Source organism: Patella vulgata, chromosome 9 (genome assembly GCF_932274485.2).
Source record: "Patella vulgata chromosome 9, xgPatVulg1.2, whole genome shotgun sequence".
Taxonomy (NCBI): domain Eukaryota; kingdom Metazoa; phylum Mollusca; class Gastropoda; family Patellidae; genus Patella; species Patella vulgata.
In genome coordinates this window covers 22,488,076-22,514,713 of record NC_065887.2, presented here as the reverse complement: position 1 = coordinate 22,514,713, position 26,638 = coordinate 22,488,076, and the positions used below count along the sequence as shown (strand labels likewise).

The following is a 26,638-nucleotide window of genomic DNA, read 5'->3' as shown; positions in this document are numbered from 1 at the left end:
TTTCTGTTAATTGTCATGAGGACAGCTGGAATAGGCTACAACTAAAGCAATTGTTTGAATTAAATTTTATTTTCACCCTATAGGCCTACTAGAATTAAGTTTTTTAAACACCCTATACTAGAATTAAACATACATTATGCAAGAGCTAAATCTTTCTATTGCAGGTCTTTCTTTAGGCCTGAAATGTTTTCTAAATTATTAATTAGACATTTATTAACCTATCCAGACCATAATCAACTCTAGATGGCATCGCTAACCTGCGATCTTTAGTAGATTATGAGCCGATTTACTGCATAACTTTCCTTCACAATTTAACGATTAAATGGATAATCAAGACTATGCTGTTTATTGTACTGACTTTAGTAATGATGATCGAGGCTATGCGGAAATTTTAATCGCTTAGTTCTCGGTTCATAGTGGATCAATTTGAATGAAATTTTCAGCAAATTGCCTTTACATTATCAGGTTTTTAACTATTATAGTGATAACTGCCAATTCGTTATCGAATCTTCCATAATGTATCTTTAAGTTTTTTAAATACTACATGGAGCGAAAAATAAGTTGGTGGGGGGCGGGGTGATTGCCAGCCTTATGAATTAATTATTTCATACTAATATAACCATTGGCCGTTAGTCTGGGTTTTGTTTGCGTGCAGACTTGAGTTCAAATAGAATGAATTTATATTTCTGTCTTGGTCTAAATGATACCGTCATGTAAATAGAAAAAGGAATGCTGGTGCGAATAGTGCACACGGAACGTACAGATTCTTTCAACTTCAATTGTTGACAAAACAACCCCAAGAACATTGCCTGACGTTTGAATTGTTGAACTTCACAGGCAACTGTTGACAAAAAGATTTTAGAAAAATAAACCAACTTTGTAGACTTGCTTCATGAAATAATACATGTTATTTTGTACTCCTGTTACTTCGGGACAATAAATGGATCGGCATGCTACTAAATAATGTAGTGTGTCATTGATTTTAAACCAGAACTACATTTGAAACAATGTCCTTGCACGCCTTGCTCAGAAGATTTCATCGAAATAAAGACAGCATATTTTTTGTGAGTATTATTTGCCAATATAAAACATTTGTCTTGTTCTATTAAACTATAACTGTATCACCATCGATAACCACCAGTAAACTATAAATTTCTTTCAATTGTTAGGTGGGTATCTGTCGAAAAAAGACACTGTTAAAAAATCGGCTAACCCATGATATAATGTTATAAGACAGTGAATTAGAGCTGCCAATTAGTTTGATGCGAACTTCTGTTACCCTGTATTTTGTTGGGGGTGCGGTGGCGGGGAGGTGTACATTACCCGGTAAGTAGATCGACCAGGCACATGTACTAAAACTAAAAAAAAAGTGGGTAAAAACGTGTCATCTTCGGGAAAAATCACTGAACTCTTTCCCCATTATCTGTACTTTTTTTTGTATTACTTATAAACTGTGTGGTTAATGTACTTCGCCTCGGGGTAAGTCCATTTTGTACGATCCTTGCAGTTTCTATTCTCGGGTTGTGGGTTTTTTTCCTTGCCTGAAAACGTCATATTTATAGCAATTTTGAGCGTCATTATTTGAGCCCAAGTTTGTTTATAGATAAATCGTAGAAATTTCGGGGTTGAACAATTCAAAAACTGACAAACCGTTGACAATAGACAGGGCCTTGGATTCCGCCTTTCCCTCTGCCGCCAACAATCAATAGCTATTAAAATAATATGGGGAAGGTGGGCGTAAAATTAATCGATATGGGTGGAGTTGATATGCCATGGCTGTTGTCAAATTAAAGCAGTGCATTGATGAATTTTACATTATAAATCAATAAGGAAATTCATAACCTCAAAGCTTTCTATATCTTTATCAGAATCATTGATTTCCAACAAAATTATTGATTTCCAATATGATAACTGTTCAATTGACTCACAGCCCATATAATTAAGCGCCTTTGCGTAAAACCACCCTACTTATACTGTATTTACCGTATATTAATTGAGTGAATAAATAAATAAATTAGACCGTGTATACGATTTTGGGAGCAAACAGTATTTTTTGAAATAAGTCTGACTTTCAGAGAAAAACACTTTAAAGGGCGTATGGCTCTATATTTTTTTTTATCTTGAAATAGACAAAAATGGTTCTAAAGGCATGTATGAATGTATGTAAAGTGATTTATGTTCAATTTTTGAAAGAAAATCTGTAATTTCAAATCAATTATGTTAGGTGAAAAACATGAACAGTTCAAATTGAACGACAGTCGTTTACGCTTGCTTAGTGCATTTTACACGTTTTTAAAATTATTATTTTGTCGTTTGTGAATCAGCCTTTACTAATTACTTCCACGTTGTGTTGTATGTTCTTATTTGTTCATTACAAAATGGCACCCGAAATCATAAATACACGACAGTTCGAATTGAACGGCAGTCGTTTACGCTTGTTTAATGCATTTTACACGTTTTTAAAATTATTATTTTGTCATTTGTGATTCAGCCTTTACTAATTACTTCCACGTTGTGTTGTAGGATATGTTTTTATTTGTTCATTACAAAATGGTACCCGAAACCATCGGTACACGACTCATGTACTGATTATAAAATGTTAATTGTGTCTTAAATATAGGACCCTATAGTTTCACGGCAAGATAACAACAACATTAATATTGATTGAAATTGATCAATATTGAATTCCAATTCGTGTTTTTAATTTCGAATATTATGGAAAATAATGAGTAAGAGACTTCTGCTCCTTTAACTGTTCTGACAGCCACTGTCAGACGTTATATTTTATTACCGACGCACACACGTGTATATCCTAAGCTCAGTTTTAAGCCGAACCGTTCAGACGGCCAAGGTAAACCAGCTTAGAAAATCGCCTCTTAAAAAGACAGGTATGAAGCTGGTGATTATAAACTGCTTTATTTGTTCAAACGACAAAGTTAATTAACAACCGCCGGCGTTTTTAAACCAGCTTAACCGTTTGGAAGGTAAAGCTCAAGCTAGCCCAAGGAAATTAATGGTGCATTTATAGTGGAAAGAATTCGCTTACAAAGATTTATCAGATTTTATTTTTTCTTCTTGTTTTTGCATTTTGTCGGCCTTCAAATGTCACATAAATTCGCGCCATATTGAATACCGCGCACGGAGGTTTAATACACCACGCGGTCAATGATATTTTAATAGTTAGCATAAGTATTGTGTATATACAAATATATATTTTGTTACTGAAAAATTCACTAAACCATTAACCTTTTCCAGATGTCACAACCCATTGTCTGTCTGTCACGGGCACGTGTTAAATATATATTTCTACTAAGGTCTGCAGGCTTGATTATAGGAAAGAGGGAATTGGGCAGATGATATAGAACATTGTAGCCAATTTATTTACATGGTAAGCCTTCTTAACATCTTTTGAAATCCGGATTTGATTTACTGATTTAGCAAGAATTTATTCACTATATAAATAAATTAAGAACTACTATCTTTTGTCAGTGTCCAGTTGCGTTTGTGTGTGGATGGGGCGTATAGTCGAATGTTTTTTTCCCGCATTGGTATCCCGGTTTGGTTCCATAGGTATGAAAGTCGAGTGAATCAGTATGGGGTTGGGTATCTGTTTGGTACCTTATTACAGCGCCGCTTATTTTTTTTCCAACTTTCTATTACTTCTATAAACCCTTGATTTGGTGTTAAAACTGTAAATAATTGTAAAAATGTCAAGGATTGGGTCTCTGATTTTGTAAGATTGAAAAAGGGAAGGTACCGAGCCAAAGTAGCGCCGGCTCCGATACCCCATTGCAGAAACTCTAGGTTATCACTAGCCCTTTATTTTGAGCATCGCAAGCTATGAATCCAACCATTAAACAAGTGTACGACAAAAATTGCATTAACATCAATGAATAGATATGTATGTCTTGATGTTTGCCCAACGACGAGTTCGTGTCAATAGAAATTAATGGGCGAACCAATAACAAGATTTTCACGCTATTCGCCAGTTTATTGGTATCTTAACTTTGTTCTTTATATATTCATAAAATGACTAATTCTGAAAAATGACATTTATTAAAATCGGGATTCGTGCTCTGATAATCAGCGATTGCTAGAAATTAGGTCTGTGGGGCTGCAAAAGAAAGTCGTTCTTATACGACAGAAACCCGAGCCTCCGAGGTCCACCCATTGGCGTGTACGAAAATTCCCCGTTTACAGTTGGGATTGGAACAATCTATCTTCTGATCTTTACACATAAATATAAAATGTTATTAGAAAATGATAAATTATGTTTTTGAAGGTTAGACTCGTTTCCCTATACACACACGGGCCGGGTCCCGGCCCTTTAACGTAATGTTTAGCTTTAAAATTTGTATTTACTATCTAGTTACCATGTAAATTTTGTTGGCGTATGTTGTTGTCGTTATATATAATGAGCCATGTACAGGGACTGGGAATAATATACGGTTTACTGGTTTATTCTGTGAAATGGGCGATAACTTGAAATTTGGATTTTTGATACAAGCGGGTGGCACTGTGTATAATATCCTAGGTGCCTTTGGTAATAAAGTGATATTTATTTCTTTTAGCTACTCTAAAATATTATTTTAATATCGAACCCGCTTTTCTTTCATACAATAAATTCTTTTGTTCAATATTTTGGTTTTATTTCAACAGGTGCCAAAAATCACAGTTGACCCTCAACTAAAACAACAAGACGAAATTGACGAAAAGAACAGATCAACGAAATGCCGACATCTTTAGAATTGTAAACATATCTTGGCGGGGACATTGTAAAAGATTGAAATTGTTGTGGAATTTTCAAATCTTTGTGTACATCAATAGAAATTCTTCGGAGCGTGTTTCATTGATTATAAGTGTGTGTTTATCTCGTGATAAATGCGACGACACAATACAAAATGACTGGATTCCAATAAAATCCGACTGCGCCGTGGTAATCCAGTGCATCGTTGATCTTGAGGGAATTATAACATGCATGTAGGTTGTTTCTAAAGATTGGAATACTCTAATTGACAGATTTTCATAAAAGGCACCGTTCTTATTTAGTGAATATTTGCGCTTTCTCGGTCTAATTAGGAATTGTACAGTTTGAAAAAGTTGTATCTATTTTATATTTGCAAAAATCGTGGATTTAGTAACTGGGATATGAGAACAGGGAGATGGATTCAATTTTAGCTGGCGAATTTCTTACGATGTATTTTTTCATGGAGTTGTCGTTGAATGTTCAACGCCAAAGAAAATGAATTCTTGGCCTTTTTTTGGGAAACATGTGGATATATTTTTTATAATTTTAAAATGTTTGAGTGTTGATTAAGGTGTGAAGAAATTGCAATATTTCAGCAGATATTGCCAATGTCTGCAACAATGAGACGAATCTCCTTTAAAAAATTCAAAGAGCTTCAGCGTTTTGTGTTTGGATTCTGTCTTGGATATTTTATGGTTCAATGGTTATCTCTCTCCATTCTTCGAATTCATGTGAAGAATTGCCGAAATTTCTTTCATCCATCGGCAACAGATGCCATAACCGAAACTTTAATTCACGAATCAGAAGACAAGTTCCTGTTAGTAGCTGTCATGACAACCAGAAAATACTTGGAAACTCGGGCCGAAGCTATGTATAATACGTGGGGACAACAAGTGCCTGGGAAAATTATGTTCTTTGTTGGAGGTACAACAGCGTACAATGGAACTCTGCCGGTTGTCCTTTTGAAAGATATCAAAGAAGACACATACCCGCCCCAAAAGAAATCCTTCACAATGTTGAAGTATGTGACCAGTCATTTTCTCAATGAATACGAATGGTTCATGAGAGCCGATGACGATGTTTTTGTCAAGACAGATCGTCTAGAACATTTTTTAAGATCTGTAAACAGTTCCAAGCTGTTGTATATGGGTCAACCTGGCACTGGAACCAAAGAAGAAAAGGGTAAACTTGGTCTTCTGAACGATACGCCATATTGTTTAGGAGGCCCGGGTGTATTTTTTACAGGACAGACGTTAAGTATACTAATGAATCATTTCTCTGATTGTTTGAATAGCACAGCAACACGTCATGAAGATACTGAGTTAGGGAGGTGTATTCAAAAACATGCTGGCATCGCTTGCACTAGTTCTTTTGAGGTACGTATAGTGAGCCCAATCAATAGAGACTTTTGGCAAGCGGAATTTTCCCATCGGTATTACGTATCCGCATCGTATATGTAATACGTTGCGTCAATGCAGTTTTAGAGTTTTGGCCGACTTTCGCGTCGCTTACGTATGCGTCGCTGAGCTGATCTTAGTTCTATTACAGCATTACCACCAGTACTAGTCAAGTGCCTCGCCTACAATTTCCCGGACAGTCGCTTGGCTATTAAAAAAAAATAACTCCGAATGTGATTAAAAAATCTTCGACTTCGACTTGACAGAAATTTTTGGTTTCACTAATGTATCAATTCAGAAAGTTTATACCCCTTTACCATAGAATTTACAGATTTGCAAAGTCCCGCCTCCCTAAATTTAGCACGTAGATCAACCAGCATGCACACAGACAGGGACAGTAATCAAAATCCGAGAAAAACCCACCAAAAATAATGATTAAATTCCTGTCGTTATCATGGTTAAAATCACATCAAATATACACCTTCGTGTTCCAGAATAGTACATAGTTTCATAAAAACGCTATGATACATTTCAGCGTCTAAAAGTAGCAAAAAGGACGGTAAAAAGACAATAGTGTTACAAGCTGTTCCATACGGACTGTCGTATCCGTGTGCCGTATCACGTATGAGAAATACACACACATTAATGGCGTCACACGCAAAATCCATACGGATACGCGATACGATCCAGGAATCTACGCTTGCCAAAAGTCTCTACTGATTTAGTTCCCTTGAACCTCCCGGATGCCTGTTTTATTTTAGTATAGTAAGGCAATAGCTGAAAATGTTGAATATATACATAATATATACAAAATTATTCATACAATAACAAAACAAAAATTATACTTCTTGTATTGAATTTATAATGGAATCCCAAACGCATTATGCAAAGCAACACTATCTATTAAATTTACACAAATGTTCTTTTTATGGCACGGCCACTGTGTTTACTAACCAAATAGTCATACAACGACCGAAGTATTTTTCTGACGAGGTTTTAAACCCTATCCATTCACTGTCAGGTGTTTGGCGATTCTCTAGTTTTACGGACGAAATAGAAATGACCTACCTATTGGTGGTCCTGGTCGTTAAGGTATGTGGTTTCTGAAACGATTCCAACTAGCTACCAATCCACAATACATGCTAAGAAGTACTTATCTATAACATAACTATACGATATGGTTTGTTTTTGTTTTGTTGTTTTTCAGTTCACTCGATTATTCTACCAAAATTATGGAGGTAAAAATGGATCTTTTAATCACAAACTGGGGTTAACAGAAGAAAGGGCCATAACTCTCCACCCAATAAAACAACATTCTCATATGTATCGTCTCAACAATCATTTCTCACTTCTAAGATTGGACAGATTGAATAAAAAAGTGAAGCAGCTCGCAGAAACATTTCAACAATTAAGTCATATCATTGATAATACGGAGAGTAAACACACGAGTCCTAATAAAATAAAATCTTCAGAAATTAGGAAGAGATTACGGCAGTTAGAAGGCTGGTCCGAATTGCACACAGGGGATAACCCGAACGATTGGTTAGAGACAGAACGTGGAGATATTTGGGATTTTATCAGTCAGAATAAACACATATACTCAAGGTATAATGTATTTATAAATCCCATTGATGACGTATCAAGGAAGGGCAAGGTCCTATCTCTAAACGCTGCTAAAAAAGCTGTCGGTGGCGACCAAAAATACCGCTTCAAGAAATTCGCAGGGTTTTCATACCAGCGTTTATCTTTTGGAAAAAGAATGGAAAATATAATACCAGTAAAAACGTCTCCGAATTCGTCCATTTCTGTCCGAACTGTACACAGATTTTCTGGTGTGGAATTCACTGAAAACATTGATTTAGTTGACAATCAAGATGTCATACGTCCAACAATATGGATTATTGTACCGTTGTTCAAGAGATCAAGAATGTTCGCCTCGTTTCTTTCATCACTAACTCGAGTCATTGAAAAGTTTCAGGGAAATATCATTTTGTGTGTAGTTCTTTACGTCGACGATGACGATGAGTACAAAAATTCGCAACGTTTTGCTGATGTTATGCATAACTTTTTAGACAAATTGAAAATTAGATTAACTATTTTAAATGAACCCTTTTCGAGGTCCAAAGCCATAAATATGGGAATGCGAAGCTTGAAAAACGACTCATTGTTATTAATCATGGATGTGGATATGATTTTCAATAGTCGGTTTTTAAACAGGGTAATTTTAAATACAAAACACGGTTACCGTGTATATTTCCCTATATATTTTAGTCAGTATAGTTCAAATATTATTTGTTTTCCCAATAAAACATGCGATTTAGAGATCGTAAACTTTGACAATGAGCACGGAACTTGGCGCTTCTTCAGTTATGGGATTTTGTCTATTTACAAAGAAGACGCTATAAAACTTAGAGGATTTAAAGAAGAAATCAAAGGCTGGGGAAAAGAAGATGTAGACTTTTATGAAAAGTGTTTGAAATCCCATCTCCATATCTTCCGTTCGGCCGATCCATATCTAATTCATATTTATCACCGTAGAGACTGTGATCAAACTTTGCCAAAAGACCAACTTACTATGTGTGTTCAATCACGTAGTCAATTATATGGTTACGAAAAAGATTTGTTTAAAATTTCTAAAGAATTAAAATTAGTAGACTAATAAAACACATTAAACGAGTAAAATCTATCGTTTCTATCCTAACTACTCAGCACATATACTTTTGTTGGGTGTGTTGGATTTTACTAGAAATTTTGGCAGAATAAATTTGAATTTCGAATGATAAGTGAATAACTTGAAATGTTGAATGAATAACTTGAAATGTCGAGATAAAACTTGAATTTTCAACAAGCTACCTTGAATTTTTATTTCTGGATTTCAACAGAATTTGTAGTTTCGATATGAATTTTGACTATGTAAATTAATTTATTAACTGCTTGGTCCAATTAGGCGCGAATTTAACATTTGCCGGGCCAGTATAGTCCAAACTTGAGTACAATATAATATCACCACGGCCTCTTGATTGTCCTTCGAAAGCTTTTAAAATTGGGCATAGGATCTGTAAGAGGCGCCATATTCAGACTTTCGGCAGAAGAGTAAGATGTTAAACCCCATTTTTCTAGAAGACTTTATTATGCTTAGTTTTATTCAATGAAGTCTCGTATTTTGATAATATCGAGAATAAAATATTGTACATCATTGTTGCGTTATAACATTGCTTCAAGGTGCAGATAACCTTGTAACGATTAAAATATTTTCAATGGATTATTGGACACCACTACTAGAAAGTCGCATTGTTTACTTCTCTAAATCCAAACTTGCAAATATCTGAAATTTTGACAATTTTCCCATTATCTATTGTCTTTGTCGTCGCATTTACAGTAGCCCAAGTGTTTATGTTACGAAGACATAAAACTTTCGCTTGATTCTCGTGGGAAATTGTGAAAACAGTTTTAAACTATAAAAGTCGACTCCAACTTAATTTGCTCTAACGCGAAATAATTTTTTCTAAAGTTTCTGTTCAATTAAAGAATAATTCATATTCAAGCTAATTAAATCTCATGATGTAAAACTGAACATGAATTGGTTAGGCGAAAATAAATGAGATTGGTGGATGGGGATGGTAATATTATTCCTAGAAACCTGACGACAATGGTATGGAAGAGGCTATAAAACATTTTTTTTTCAAAAACACATTTTTAGGCCCATAAAACGTTTTTTGCCCAAAAATCAATTTCTTGCAACCGCAGTTTATTGTCTCTTCCATAATGTGCTAGGTATTAGTATTCTACGCATCCTGGCAAAAATTTAATTTTTTAGAACACGGGAAGAGCCTGCTAATCTATCCTAGTTGGGGACGTGGCATTTTGGGGCGTGTCTGTTAGGAGTAACCCACCGCACAAACTGTCTGGCAATGGTCATTTATGATTCCTGTGGTGGTACTGAACAACTCCAAAGCTGTTTTAGGTGGTACAGATTTCAGCTAATCTAGCCTAGCTGTGGTCTGGAAATTAGATAACTCTTGTCAGGGATACTCCACCACTACAAATTTCTGGCAATTAAATAGCTCTGTCAGGGGTACCCCACCACTAGAAATGTCTGTCGGATTGTTTATGTAATACCTGAAGATGTACGGTACACTGCTGTATGATTTTCATGTGTTACACTTTTGAGTAAATCTAGCCTAGTTGGCGGCATAGCATTTTGGGCGTGGAATACCACACCCACTACCAGATACCCGGCAGACTTACATTCTGATGATGCCAGATATGCATGCATTGATACCATATATAGGAGAAAATTGACACACTTTCCAGCTAGGTTGCCCCCGCCTCCGGGCTCCTGGTCTGGGAGGGGGTTGACGATAATATACGACCACATTCTTCTTCTCATGAACTTAAAAACTATGGAGGGGATGGAAGGGAGTGACGACAATATATATACGACCACATTTGAAATACATCACGGACAAAGGAGAACAGAATTTATAACTTTGTATTACGCTTAAGCAGGTGAAAAGGAAACAATCACTTGGTTGCAATGTTACTTTCAACGCTATTGGCAAATTCTGTAGATATTACTTTTAATCATTATTGCTCAAACTTTATGCTACCATGGATCATATGCTACAAATCAACTCTAACATGTTCCACAGCCACAAATTTCTCGGAGAGATAGCCGCGTCCCGACCCCACCATAACGATATGAATTTTGGGTTTGTGTAAGCACCTGCAGAATCTTGTTTCTCATTCATAATCAGCCGCCACTAATGCCCCTGATATAAGCAAATCAGTGGACAAAAAAAATAATGTCTTAAAGTTATATTTAAATCATTAGAACGAGTCGTATTTTCTTGCATTGTTTTACAGTAATAAATAATTTTCCCTATCGACAGGGTAAAGGGGCCACAGAGTATAGTTTCGCCCTTCTGCCCTTTATCTTTGAAACAGGGCAAATATAGGTTGCCAGGCAACGAAACATACGCTCGCAGTCACAGATCGTCTATTTTGCCGTGATGGAGACCACATGCATTGACAACTAAGAAGATAATTATAAGGAATATTATGATGAGTGGAATAATTCTAGTGAAGTAGTCGAGACAAAGGGTAATGGTTCTACTTTCAAAGTAAGGGGGGTTGTATGGCCGAATGGTTAGCGCGCGCTTTTACAAGAAAAAAAAAAAAGCACGCGCGCGCTGTATCATACGGTCTGTCATTGAGTCAACTGGCGGGGTTTCGATTCCCCGGTTGTACGTGACAAGGAGTAGGGTCGCCTGTCCAACCTCGTGGGTTTTCTCCGGGTCCTCCGGTTTCCTCCCACTGCTAAAGACCCCTACGCGCAAGCGAATGATTGAAATAAAATTGAACAATGTTTTAGTCCCGAAATGACCTAGTTTGTGTCGAGTGGACGTTAAACCCCATTTCTCTCTCTCTACTTTCAAAATAAAGGGACATAACTCTGGAAGGGGTCATAGAAAATCGTTGAAAATAAATGGGCGTCTGAAGGTTGACAATCCAGATTAATTTTGAAACAAAGAGGCGTAACAAAGTACTAACAAATATTTGACAATAAATTAAGAAGTGGGCGTATAAATAAATATTTAAATATAAGGTAAAAACACAATCAACCACTTTGAGAATATCCTTATAACGTAATAATAGCTACATGTATGAGCAAAGTTTTAAGAAAGACATAGTGAAAAAAGTGTCAAATATACGAATTTCATAGGTACTTTCTCGGCTAACACCGGGATCGAACCCTGGACGTGTTGGATAGTGAGCCTTGCTCACTGGGCGACCGTCGCTCATAGATCACTAATCTAATGGTTTTGAAAGAACCCGTATAACTACAGGTAATTAAAATAAACTTTTTTTTTTTTGATTATAAACTAATTTACTTCTCCTCTAAACAAAAAAAACCCCACATGTACAGTCGGCTCATAAAGCAAATATTTAAAAGTACATAGTATAACAATGAACAGAGAGCATTAACACGTATTAGTATAGTTAAAAAATATACGGAAGAGTGTCGTTCCCTGCTTTCCACCGTTTGTTATTAGTTGTTTTGTGGTCGGAGTTTTGTTGCTGTTGTTGCAATCGAAGCAATTTATATTATAGTGGAAACTGTCGATTATACTGAATTTGAATTTGTTTTATTATCATTTAAGTAAGATATATTTGTGGACTATTTACTGTAATTTAAATAATTAGTATTCGTGGATTTTCTTGTCAGTGAAAACTATATTTTGTTGGATTCGCAGCCAGTGGTTTTTGTGTCCATTATAGTCTTTTTTCTAGTTTGTGTATAAAGAGGGCTTCTGGCATAACTAAGTGGAGAGCTATATTTATCCGAAACACTAAATATTTTATACATATGTAGCGGATATATTAATTAGTTTTGACATCATTACGCAGTTTAAAGAAATGTCCCACACATTTTGGAACATCTGTCTGAAGACTACGGTAAACATATAGTTGAATATATCCAAGAATGCCGATTGATATACAAAAAGTACAACGAAAATTTGTTTGCTACGTAAATTCTTGATATAAAGGCGACATTTCTAAGCAATGTCTTCATTTCATTTCTGGTGGAAAACGTTATTCCTTCACAGCTGTATTTTTAAGAATATTAAGGGTTTAGTAGAGGATAAATGTAAATAACCAGTGATTCTCCTGGTGAAAATTATCACAAAGAATATCATAACAGTAACACTGTAACAAATAACCCATGAATTATTCCCAGGCGTAACTTAATCACAAGCGGCAGGTGGCTATTAAAAGTGAGGAATTTTCCAAAGATGAGACGATAAAATTATTTTGGCAGAAAATTACCAAATTTCAAGAGTTTTGCAATAGAATTCTAAAAATATGGTTTGGCAGAGGACAGATTTGAAGTGTTATCTTGTTACAAGTGTGAGTACATAAACTGGTTATAAATAAATGCCGTGTTAAAATAGTTCGTGTATTAGTAGATCTATTTATTTAAGTTTACTGTAGTATCTCACATAATAAGCAGAACAAATATATATTTTTGGTTCAAATAGATCTCTAGTTAAACATACATTATGCAAGAGCTAAATCTGTCTATCGCAGGACTTTCTTTCGGCCTGAAATGTTATCTAAACTATTAATTAGACATTTATTAACAAAACGAGACCATAATCGACTCTCGATGGCATCAGATACTCGAGATTTTAACTAGATTAAAACGGTTCGCCATTTAAAAATTTAATTTAAAAATGGAAAAGCGAGGCTAAGCCCCGATTCTACCAGTGCGCTGGTTACCACTGTGCACACATCTTGTCAAAACTACAAACAATGATAACTTGACTGAGAATGAAGTAATTTGAATGAAATTTTAAATATTTTCGTTTTTACCGTCTATTTTTGAATTATTATAGCAAGAATGACCAACTCTTTATTAAACTTTTAACTAATATATCTTTAATAATGGAAACAATGGAACCATTACTGAAATACTGACTGATCAGGTATCTTGCGAATGCTGTCATTTAGAATCGAAGCAGGATTTCCTGAATCAGGTGAGGCACAATATTTTAAACTTTAACTGATATTACAGGCAGTATGTGCGGAAGCATCAAACCTCCACACAAATATTTTAGAGTTAAATACACCCAAAGTAGCATTATTTTGATTGGGTAATTTGTAACGACCCAAAGGTTGCGGGGGCTTTTTTAAATTCGCACGGGCCCAAATTTGATGGCTTTAAACATTCACGGGGTCATACTGGTTAATTTAATACCACATGTGGGGCCCAAATTCGCTCCGGGCCCAATCGATGGCCTAAAACATTCACGGGGTAATGCTGGTTAATTTGATACCACATAATTATGTGGAGGTGGAGCGCGGCGACGAAGCGTGATTCGCCAGGGGCCCAGACCCAATTCGCTTGGGGCCCAAATTCGAGAGTCACTTTAATCAAATCATTCTAGAAAACGACACATTAGTGATTAATTCATCACAATCCAAGACATTACGAGAAGGTTTAGGGTCTGTACACAGTCTATACATCAGTATCTGGTGTGTCCACCGCGAGTGTCAATAACAGCAGCGCAGCGTCTGTACATGGAGTGGACCAGGCGATTGATGAACGCCATTGGCACCTGGAACGACACTCTCAGAAAAGCCTGGCGCAGTCCATCGGCTGTGTTTGGTCTCGGTACGACGTTATTAAGTCTCCTCTGAATTTCATCCCAAAGATGTTCAATCAGGTTTAAGTCCGGACTAAGGACTGGTTGCCAGTGCATAACGTTGATACCTTTCTGCTGTAGAAAGTCCCGAGTAACTCTGGCGGTGTGGGCACGGGCTTGTCATGCTAGAAAACGTTTCGAAGACGTCCGAAATGTGGTATGACGTGGGGTCTGAGAGCTTGATCGATGTAGCGCACTGCTCCAGTTTTCCATTGCCTGTGTCGCTAGTTCTGGTGTTGTTGGGCAAACTGTAGACGTTTACGTCGATGGCGAGGGGTGAGGATCGGTCCACGGTAAGGTGTACGGCAATGGATGCTCTCTCTGGTGAGACGTCGGCGCACTGTATCGGTGCTGATGGGTCTTCCATGTGTTCCTACTGTTTGATGTGCTGTCTCAGATGTCTGTGTGAAGGGATTCTGCACGTGCTGTCGCACAACATGGCGGTCTTGTCGCGTTGTGGTAACCCTTGGTCTACCAGTTCGGGGGCGATCATCCGTGGTGTTAGTGGCCCGAAAGCGTTGCTGATACCTGTAGATGGTCCGAAAATTTAACCTGGAAGTGATTGGCAACGGCTTGGGCAGTGTGGCCGGCGTCGAGTCTTCCAAGCGCCTGGTTCCTCTGCGCTGTCGTGATTCGTGGCATGCTGCTGACGTTGTAGTGTGAATGATTCAACCAGGTATGGGGTGCATTTTATAGGGTTGATCCCGGTGAACAGCACATGCAGCATGAGTTACATGAAAATCATGGAGAACACATTACTATCTCAAAAGTCAGGTTGCATTTTTGAGAACATTTCCTGGGTTCAATTCTGTGTTTGGGAAGGAGCCATATTGCTCAGGTAAAGTTGGAGATGTGGTCACAAATATACAATAAATAATATTTTGGCAAGTTCTATGCAATGCGTCTATTCAAAGTAACATACCAACCTGACGTTTCTTTTCCTGCTTAGTATAGATAGATAGATAGATTATAGATAGAATGAATATAGGCCTGCTCATAAATTCTCAAATCAAATACCCCACAGGGATAAGAATCAAACTAATCTGTCCTCTACACGGTCACAAACACGAGAGGTTTGCAATCTGTATATAATCCTGGGCGCATAATTAATTAAAAGGCCTGTAAATGTATAGATATAGTTTTTTATTTAAATAAAACTGTAAATGGGCAACCATTATATATCCCGAAAACGTGATAATGCGGAATATACTGTACATTGTTGGCCATATTCTTAGCAACAATCACCTGTCCTTGCATGCATATTCGAAATTAATGCACCTCTTTTTGAAGTGAAATCTTAAAATAAGAAACAAAGATGACGTGTAAAGTCTAAATATAGTTAGTCTATCTACTAAAATTATCTTCAACAGACACGTAAAGAAGAAAATGTGAACTCCGTCTGTACTAGATTATCTTTAATGTGTTTTGTATACAGTTAGGTCATTATTCGATATACCCTCTCGTCATAGAAAAAAGGACCAAAGATACTATGAAAAATATACAAGGATTACGCTTCTGACACCACTGAAATAAGTTAATACAATTTTGGTTTTTGTTTCAGTTTAGCGCAATAAATTATCCTCATAGTTAATTAGATAAATAACGATTAGTCACTGTCTATTTCTATGAAAATTCGCAAAATTGTTGGCACAGTCGATCTAAAACCGTGTACACTCGACATTGTTTTAACAGAACTACCTGTTAAAACGGTAATCAAATCAAGAGTTATTCTTATTTAAGAGTCGGTGGCGCATTCACAGAACGTATATATTTTGGAGCTAAAATAATCATCAAATAATGTAAGTATAATTAATGTACACATTGTTGAAAAATCATTCTTTAAATATTTCATCTTTTTTTCTATATTTTATGACTGCATATTACATACATAAATATGATATTAAATTTTATTCAATTGAATAGCTTGTAATATCGCTTGCTGTGTTCAAATTACTGTTAAAGATTATTTTTTGCCGTTAGCAAACATTTAACTCAAAATCTTACAGTATCAAATTCATCCTCAGTGTGATGAGGTCATGATAATTCATCAAATTCTATCGTTTATACCATTATCTCTCGGTTTCACACTATGTTGTTTTGAGAGACTTCTTTAGGATTACTGTTGTGGGTTATTACGTCGGATTATACCGATTCAAGGATTATTCTTCAGTTTTGGATCATCAAGATCCCCTGAAATTCTGCCAACTTGAGAATTACACTACATCAACGCCGAGAAGACACCTTATAAAGGACTGTCTACAAACTACTAATTCAAAGCAGTAGACACACCGAGAGAAAAGACGACTTTAACCGAATATTGGTAAAATTGGACTGAATACGTATATTGGTTCTGATAAACGCTGCTATACTCCTACTTATCCTCTTGTCCCAATATTATTTTATCATTTGTATATGTTATTAAATGGGTTGTCTAGATTTGTCTGGTTGAGGTATTGGGTGAATCGTGAATCTGTAAACTACAATCGAAGATAATTGTAACACCGAGTTCCGGATGCCATGAAAATATAGTGTACCGGTGACATTAAAAAGGCCAAGAGACACAACATCTATATTGTTAAAGATCAGTTCATCATCTATACGTTGTAACTTAACCCTATATCAGGGTGAGGTCAGGTCATTCTATCTTTATTGTAATCTCTTTGTTATGGGATAAAACTGGATATTTCAAGCTGTAGCCTAATTCATATGACCCATAGTTTGTCTAAAACCCTGGACATGTACACAATATTTGCATATTTTTGTAGTGGTAAGTGTAGCAATTAATTAATTATAGCAACGTATATTCAGTTGGAAAGTTAAATTAGAGTTTACAATAACGCTCCTGCCGTGGGATGGGGGTTGCGGCAGCTCTCAAATTGCAAGGAATTTGTCTTGTTGCAGAGTCAAAAATTTGATTATCTAAACAATTTTTTAATTTTCATACCAACTTTTGTTGTTAATTTGCATGAATAAACATAGATGTGAGCTTGCCAGTCCCCTTAAGTCAGCAACTAAGTCGTCCGTGACGGCTTTAATCACAAGTGCAATCAAGTTCCTCAGGGCAAGTTTTAAGAGACAGATCCTGCGGGGCGTTTCGGAAATAGGACTAGTTTTCAATGCTAAATTCTCAAGAGTTTTAAATTTAGTAACCTGACCCATAGTTCAGTTCGTCCTAGATTTCAAACATAAAGTCACATACCTGGTACCAAATTTCATAAAAATTGGATGACCAGTGGCTGTCAGCCAGGATACACCCACATTTTTGTATAATCAGGGGCAATAATCCAGAAAGTTATAGTCTCAAATGCGCAAACATCAAAAGGGACTGAGATCTGTGGGATATAAAGATATGTTTTAGGTTTCATCAAAATTGGAATAAAATGGTGACCTCTAGATGGTCCACAACCTTCGTATTACATACTTTTACGCAATTTGCGTACAAAGAGCAGCCATTTTGTTGGGCAGTTTCATTTTAATTTTCCCGAAATTCGAATTCAACCTTCATTATGGTGGAATGGTGATATATTTAAACGGTTTTTAAAATCGGAAAAAATTGTGACCTCTAGAGAATCCGTAAGCTAACCAGCGGCCGCCAGGCAGGATACGCCCACATTTTGCAGGAGATAGATAGAGAACAAGCTAAACAAAAAGAGATATAATTCAGGAAGTTACGATCCGATATGTGCGAATATCGACAGGAACCAAGATCTTTGGGTTATAAAGATATATTTCAAGTTTCATCTAAATTGGATCAAAATTGTGACCCCTATATAGAGGGTTAACAACCTTGATATACCATATATTTACACTATTTGCGTACGAGGGGCAGCTATTTTGTCCGGCAGTTTTGGCCCGATTTTCACGAAATTCAAACTCAGCCGTCATTAGGGTGTAATGGTGATATATTCAAAGGTTTTTTTTTCAATCGGATAAAAATTGTGACATCAAAAGGGACCACAAGCTAAAAACACGATTTTTCGTATAATCAAGGGCCATAATTCAGGAAGTTACAATCCGATATGCGCACATATGAAAAAGAACCAAGTAAAATATTTATTTCAAGTTTCATCAAAATCGGATCAAAATTGTGGCCTCTAGAGGGTCCACGACCTTGATATACCAATATACATTTGCATATGAGGAGTGGCCATTTTGCCCGTCAGTTTTCGTCCGATTTTCACGAAATTCGAACTTTTAAATCGGATAAAAATTGTAACCTCTAAAGGGACCACAAGTTAAAAACGCGATTTTTCGTACAATCAATGGCCATAATTCGGGTAGTTATTATCCGATACGCGTGAATATCGAAAGGAACCAAGGTCGTTGGGTTATAAATATGTATTTCAAGTTTGATCAAAATCGGATCAAAATTGTGGCCTCTAGAGGGTCCACAACCATGTATAATATATACATACATTTACCGTGACATGACGACAGACAATTATGCCCTCAGTGAGTGTCCTTGTAGACAAATGTAGGCGATATGAAATTGATTAGGCCATTTATTATTAATAAATTACAGGAAAATATAATATACGTAATAACAATAATGTAACAAACATAGACTAGAACACAAAAATACCACATTGGGAATGATTATTATGAATTTCAATACTGTTTAGCTAAATACATATTTTGTTAATAAAGATGGGGTACAGTATACATCGCCTAATAATTTACTATAATTTAAAATAGTAAAATACTGCAAATAATTCACAGTAGTTCAAAAGTATTATTAATTGAACAAGTTACTGATGACAAATAATAATATACTTTAGTTTGAAGCCAATAATTGAATAAAGAGAGTTATATAAGGAAAATCCTTACAATATTTATACAATGTATGTAAATGGTGCCGGTGGGTGGGTAATTGGAAAATATCACCTCTCAATAATTATTACACACTGACATGTGTTACTACCACCCAGCAATTAAATGAAGCGCCCTCTCATACATGAGAGATGGCTCCCTTTCTAGCTATCAATTTACTGAGAACGTATAATCATAGAAATCCATAGGCTATAGCTTATCTACATGTATTATAACCTGTATGAGAAAGCTAAGTGCCATTTTTAGGTGTTTACATAATCGTTATCTACCACTACTTATCTGGTGGGGTGGGGATCTTTTCATGTCGGATTCGGAGACACAGTGGGTCGTGAAAAGAATTTCGAATTACACATTGGATTTCGGAGGTGAGGGTATCTACTGTCTGTTCCAGGTGACACTATACGACACGAAAATTGCTTGTCATTTCCTTAATTTTTAATTAAAACGGCTAAAACTTAGTGAATACCTGGAATTCCCATCCCATTACTTTCTTACACGAGGGAACCAATTTCAGATCAAGCTATATAACCTCTCTCTCTTGAAAAATCGTGGTTTGTTTACATCGCGCTACTGAACATCAGCCATGTTTGACCTAGTTATCTGGAATAGTCGATTTGGGCGGGGCCGCTGGTTTCGCTTTGAGTCGTTTCGGTCTACTTGGATGTTAATGAAGTTGTTTTGGCCCAGTAGAATATAAATTTTATTCTTACGGGATTTAAGACCACAGTTGTTTGTCCAACTGAATTTGAATATTTAATTGGCCCCAAGGGCTGTAGCGTTTTGATATTGATATGAACTACATACAAATTTTATCCTGAACTGACACGTGATGGAAATCTGAAAGGAGGCTATATAAGCATACACAATAATAACGTGGTCCATATTAATAATAATGCGAAAGTAATCGCGGGTTGCATAGTTAGTTACTCCTTTGCTTAAAACTTTGTCTTGAGAACGCTTGGAAATTTTAAAGTTGAAATTAGGCTGTAGTGATGATCAAACTAATTGTATACGTAACCTAATTTCTCATGAAGCCTGCAACAAAAGCAAAAACGATTTTTAAATAATAATTATGTCTGGCACATTATCGCCCAGTTGATGCTGGGGTGCCATTAAACAACAATTACATCATTTCATTTCTTTTCTTCAATCAAAGTTATGCATTGCAGAACACTGCGTGGCTGTAGATGGTCCCGCTTATTATATAATTTTGTCCTTTTCTGGTTTTGTAGATGGGCCCTCCTTTTAAACGGATTTTACGAATGTAATCAAATTAATATAAAGAAACAGGTACATTTGAAATAAAACTTTGTTTAATGGGGGTTAAAAGTACAAGTTTTGCCAAAATGACGTCAATTCTAATGACAAGGAAGGTTACAATAATGAACAGTCGCAGTGGGCATCAAATGGTGCAAATGTCATGAAAATAGAACAATATTATATTCTTTTGAAAAGTGACACATACAAAATTGCCTATTTCTCCCAATAGCCATTTCTTGTTGTTTTGCCAACATCCTGGCTGCGTCGATTGTAGTGGATGGCAGAAATGAATGCGGGAATTCGTCGAAGAATCCTACTTTATAATGTCACAGATATATATTTCTAAGACCTAGAATATCAGTTCTGCAAGAGATTTCAATGATCGCGAAGATTTAGAAGCCCGATCCTTCACAGAACAAGAAATTAAAGTCATGCAGATGAGTCGAATTCCGCCAAACACGAGGAAAAATACCAATTGCATAGGAATATTGTGACACTTCGAGATCAGTACAAAAGATTGGATTTTAACTTTTTTGATAAGCAAGGTACATTTGCTAATTTCCGCACAGATCAATTCATTAACTTCGCGAGGTATTGACATCCACTGACAGACAAAAACAAGAACAGCCATTAAATAAAGACGAGTTGGAATTGTAGAGTTCTCAAGTTTGTAGTGTAGAAAATGCCAATGGATTAATTTATACTAGTAATATATTTGGATTACGCGCTGCGGATGAGCATAAACCGCGACAAAATGTTAAATTTTTTAGTGTTGAAAATGCCAAGAGATTAATTTATAATAGTAAAATATTTGGATTATGTGCTGCGGATGAGCATAACCGCGACAAAATGTGAAAGTGCGACAAAATGTGAAAGTGCGACTAGATATCAAAATGTAAAGAAATGTGAGACAAAATGTAAGAATATGATTGAGAGTGACGCACATTCGAAAAGTGCTGAGACAGTTGAAAATGATGACTCTTTTACCATAACATGTTCAAAACGTGTTTTAGATGTTCAAATAAATATGTAAATCATGATTTTGTTATTTTTGTCCCTTTTTCAAATGATACACGGCCACTTTTCAACTGATACACGGCCACTTTGAGTCAAAAGTGGCCGTGTATCGGTGTATACCCTCCCATTTTCATCAAAGAGTCGAGAAAAAGTATGGGTATAAGTAATTAATAACGTGTTTATAAACCAGTGGCTGCCAGGCAGGATACGCCCACATTTTCGAGAGATGGATAGAGAACAAGCTAAAAAGAAAGTGAATTTTCGTACAATCAGGGGCCATAATTCAGGAAGTTACGGTCCGATGCGTGAATATCGAAAGGAACCGAGATCTTTGGGTTATAAACTTACATTTCAAGTTTCAACAAAATCGGATAAAAATTGTGACCTCTATAGGGTCATTTTGTCTGTCAGTTTTGGGCCGATTTTCACGAAATTCGAACTCAGTCGACCTTAGGGTCTAACGGTGATATAATAATACGGTTTTTTTTTAATCGGATAAAAATTATGACCTCTATAGGTTCCACAAGGTAAAAATCATTTCCTATTTAGTGTAAATGGGTAATAAAATAAGTAAAATTCACCAATTAGCTCGAATCAGTAACTTATGTAAACAATGCACGTGCTATTGCGCCAATGATTGACGCAGCGTGATGTGACGTCACGTGTCGAAACAGTCATCTGTTACAGAGATATTAGAAGATCTCTGTGAAACAGATTGATGAAATAGATGATCGTACAGACTTTAGTAATGATGATCGAGGCTAGGCCGAAATTTCAATCGCTTAATTCTCGGTTCATAATGGATCAATTTAATTTGACTGAAATTTACATTATCTGCCTTTACATTACCGGGTATCTAGTTTTTAAACATGCATTATGCAAGAGCTAAATCTGCCTATCGCAGGTCTTTCTTTAGGCCTGAAATCTTATCTAAATTATTAATTAGACATTAATTAACTTATCAAGACCATAATCAACTCTCGATGTCAAGGCTAGCCTTCGATATCGACTGGATTAGAATCCTATATGCTGCTGGCGCTCATTGATAATTAAATCAAAACAATGGATAATCGAGACTATGCTTTTTAAGTACAAACTTTAGTAATGCTGAACGAGGTTATGCGCAAATTTCCAAAGCTGGTATCTCGGTTCATAGTGGATCAATTTGACTGAAATTTTCAACAAATTACCTTTACATTATCTAGTTTTTAACTATTATAGCGAGAATTGTCAGCTCTTTATCTAATCTCCCATAATGTATCTTTAACTATTATAGTGAGAACTGCCAGCTCTTTTATCTTAACCCCATAATGTATCTTCAATGAACAGTTTAATACTGCGAAATAAGCAGGTGGAAACAGAACATAGTATTAATCCGATCGAAAAACATGAGTGTTTAACCGAAGATTCACAGTGTGAAATCCAATAATTGAATAAGTATTACTGCCGCGAAAGAAACGGGCGAATTTTCCTTCACTAAATATTTCGAGCCGAATGTACCGGATTTGGAGATCCCTAACCCTTTACGCGAAATGCAAGTGTCGAAATTATGTGAAATTTACAAGAGAATATCGAACTTCTAGTTAATAAGGCACGACGAAGAAATCAACGGGATGACAAGTTTTAGCCGTTTAAATTAAGATAGGTTGCCAGGCAACAAAACATACACCCACAGGAGCTAAATCGTCCGAGCAGGCGACAAGGGTTGTCACATATTTATTCTTTTGTAGGTAATTAGGGGAATTTAATAGACAATTTCATACAGATGACATTATAATTTTCGTTGTTTGAACGAAATCTACAGAAATTGTTCAAATTCGACAGGCTTTTTTCGTTTTACTAATTCAAATAATGCATATAAATTTCATACAGATCGGATGATAACTTTTGTTGATCGAAAGTTCAACAAAGTAAATCAAGGGCCATAACTCTAGAGGTAATTGACGGAAATTGATGACATTCAATAGGCTTGTTCGTCTTCATTTCACTAATTTAGGTGATAACTGAAACTCAATAGGCTTGTTCGTTTTACTAATTTAAATGATACATATAAATTTCATACAGATCGAATAATAACTTTTGTAGTTAGAGCATTTACAAGGTACAACAAAGTGAAACAAGGGCAATCTCACGGCGTAGTTAACGGAATTTGCTGAAATTCAATAGGCTTCTTCATTTCACTATTTTAAATGATGCATATCAATTTCAAACAGATCGGATGATAACTTTTGTCGTTAGAGCGTTCACAAGGTGCAAAAAAAGTGAAACAAGGGTCATAACTCCAGAAGAAATTAACGGAAATTGCTGAAATTCAATAGGCTTCTTTGTTTTACTAATTTAAATGATGCATATAAATTTCATACAGATCGGTTGATAACTTCTGTCGTTAGAGCGTTCACAAGATTCAACAAAGTGAAACAAGGGCCATAACTCTAGATGTAATTAACGGAAATTGTTGAAATTCAATAGGCTTCTTTGTTTTACTAATTTAAATGATGCATATAAATTTCATACAGATCGGTTGATAACTTTTGTCGTTAGAGCGTTCACAAGGTGCAAAAAAGTGAAACAAGGGTCATAACTCCAGAAGAAATTAACCCATTCTTGCATAGAACAATATTTTTGTTGCCAGAAATGTCAAATTCCAACCAGACATGTATTTGCACATTATTAGACATATCCAATACACTTTTTTCAATTATGGTTCCTAAATTGGGAGTTTAGGGGGTGTCACATATGATGCCACCATGCAGCTCTGGGTGGCAATAGGCACACACAATTGATGCCACTATGCACGAATAGAAGGAAATGAAGACAAAAGGAGATGTCAAAAAATGCAAAATACTTATCGTTTCCAGATGTAACATTGACATTCTGTCAACTCTATCAACAATTTTATCAATTTTCAGCATTGTGCGGATGTTTGGCCAATCAAAACAGAAGACATTGCACTAACATAACTAATGACTGATTGTCTGAACTTGAAGAGAAACAAAGACATTTTCTCTGTCCCACAAGCAATGCATATACCAGGCCAGCAGTAGGCTCTACCTATCTTATCCCTATGCTTATGAAAGTCATATTAGAGCAGCTGGATGTCCCATCGCAACAGAGGGGGGCCTTGCATTTGACACACCTTGTTCTACAACACCTGGAAGAACATGTTTCGAGCTTGCATCTTGGTGCATTTTTTGACTGCATTACAGCAGGGAGATGCCCAACATTATCATACCTTATAGCATACCGGCAACATATGTGGCATGTGTAAGGTCACTACTGTATGCATAGTGGCCACTTATGTGGCCAGTCTATAAAATACCACCTAGTTTATTTCTTATTCTTTGAAAAATACTAACTACATGCTGGCCACAAACGGTGCCATCTTTAGTTTATTTTATCGCTGATAGATGGCCCTGTGATAGCCTGGTGCAGAATCAACATGGCAGCCCCCAGTGGAAGTAGGTGAGTTTGACTTTCCGACTGGCAAAGTGCAATAATTTCCCCATGGAGAGGATATTAAGTGAAAATTTATATCAGTTTAGTAAAATGTTTGTTTCAGAACATGTAGAAATAGTAGTTAGTATTTTTCAAAGAATAAGAAATAAACTAGGAGGTATTTTATAGACTGACCACATAAGTGGCCACTATGCATACAGTAGTGACCTTATACATGCCACATATGTTGATAGAGTTGACAGAATGTCAATGTTACATCTGGAAACAATACGTATTTTGCATTTTTTGACGTCTCCTTTTGTCTTCATTTCCTTCTATTCGTGCATAGTGGCATCAATTGTGTGTGCCTACCGCCACCCAGAGCTGCATGGTGGCAAAATATGTGACACCCCCTAAACTGGTTAGAATTTGACATTTCTGGCAACAAAAATATTGTTCTATGCAAGAAAGGGTTAACACCCCTAAATACTGGCCACATATGTGACCGGGATGCACGAAAGGGTTAACGGAAATTGCTGAAATTCAATAGGCTTCTTTGTTTTACTAATTTAAATGATGCATATAAATTTCATACAGATCGGTTGATAACTTTTGTCGTTAGAGCGTTCACAAGGTGCAAAAAAGTGAAACAAGGGTCATAACTCTAGAAGAAATTAACGGAAATTTCTGAAATTCAATAGGATTCTTCATTTCACTAATTTAAATGATGCATATCAATTTCAAACAGATCGGATGATAACTGTTGTCATTAGAGCGTTCACAAGATTCAACAAAGTGAAACAAGGGCCATAACTCTAGATGTAATTAACGGAAATTGCTGAAATTCAATAGGCTTCTTTGTTTTACTAATTTAAATGATGCATATAAATTTCATACAGATCGGTTGATAACTTTTGTCGTTAGAGCGTTCACAAGGTGCAAAAAAGTGAAACAAGGGTCATAACTCATGAAGAAATTAACGGAAATTGCTGAAATTCAATAGGCTTCTTCATTTCACTAATTTAAATGATGCATATCAATTTTATACAGATCAGTTGATAACTTTTGTCATTAGAGCGTTCACAAGATTCAACAACGTGAAACAAGGGCCATAACTCTAGATGTAATTAACGGAAATTGTTGAAATTCAATAGGCTTCTTTGTTTTACAAATTTAAATGATGCATATAAATTTCATACAGATCGGTTGATAACTTTTGTCGTTAGAGCGTTCACAAGGTGCAACAAAGTGAAACAAGGGCCATAACTCCAGAAGAAATTAACGGAAATTATTGAAATTAAATAGGATTCCTCATCTCACTAATGCAGACAACATATCAATTTCAAAACAATCGGTTGATAAATGTAGTCTGTAGAGTGTTCACAAGAAATTGTGGACGATGGGCGGACGGACGGACCGACGGACGGACGGGAGCGACGGCAATATACGACCACATTTCCATGTGGGCGTATAAAAAACTGAAGAAATGGCTAGATTAGGAGTACTCCTGGAACAGACAGTGTAACAGATGAAGGTCTACACTTAACTAGAGACCGTCCAACTGTCGAATGACAAGCCACATAGTCTCTATCATCCAGAAAAATATTCTACGAATGTTGGAGACTAGGAGGTTTTGGGTGACCGAGACTACAAGCCACACGCGACTTGACGACCTGTAAACAAATAAAATAGCCAACTTGATTCGTTTGAGTTTATGTTTCCGTCTCATCATTTATTACGCA

At 36.2% G+C, this 26,638-nt stretch overlaps 2 protein-coding genes across 3 annotated transcripts in view; both read left to right on the top strand.

Annotated features, from left to right (window-relative positions):
* Positions 1-472: 472 nt before the first annotated feature.
* LOC126831461 (chondroitin sulfate synthase 1) lies at positions 473-9,800 on the top strand. Of its 2 annotated transcripts, XM_050561963.2 has the most exons (4): positions 473-1,064; positions 3,256-3,388; positions 4,660-6,123; positions 7,352-9,800. In XM_050561963.2, the coding sequence occupies exons 3-4, from the start codon at positions 5,356-5,358 to the stop codon at positions 8,801-8,803; spliced, it is 2,220 nt and encodes a 739-aa protein (XP_050417920.2). In that variant the 5' UTR covers positions 473-1,064; positions 3,256-3,388; positions 4,660-5,355; the 3' UTR covers positions 8,804-9,800. The 2 variants fall into 2 exon arrangements, with proteins under 2 accessions (XP_050417920.2, XP_050417921.2); XM_050561964.2 differs by lacking the exon at positions 3,256-3,388.
* A 6,310-nt stretch (positions 9,801-16,110) lies between these two features.
* LOC126831453 (uncharacterized) overlaps positions 16,111-26,638 on the top strand; it is an 86,487-nt gene continuing 75,959 nt past the window's right edge. The window contains exon 1 of the mRNA XM_056103135.1: positions 16,111-16,153. The gene's annotated coding sequence lies outside the window, so the exon portion shown is untranslated. The remainder of the gene's footprint in view (positions 16,154-26,638) is intronic.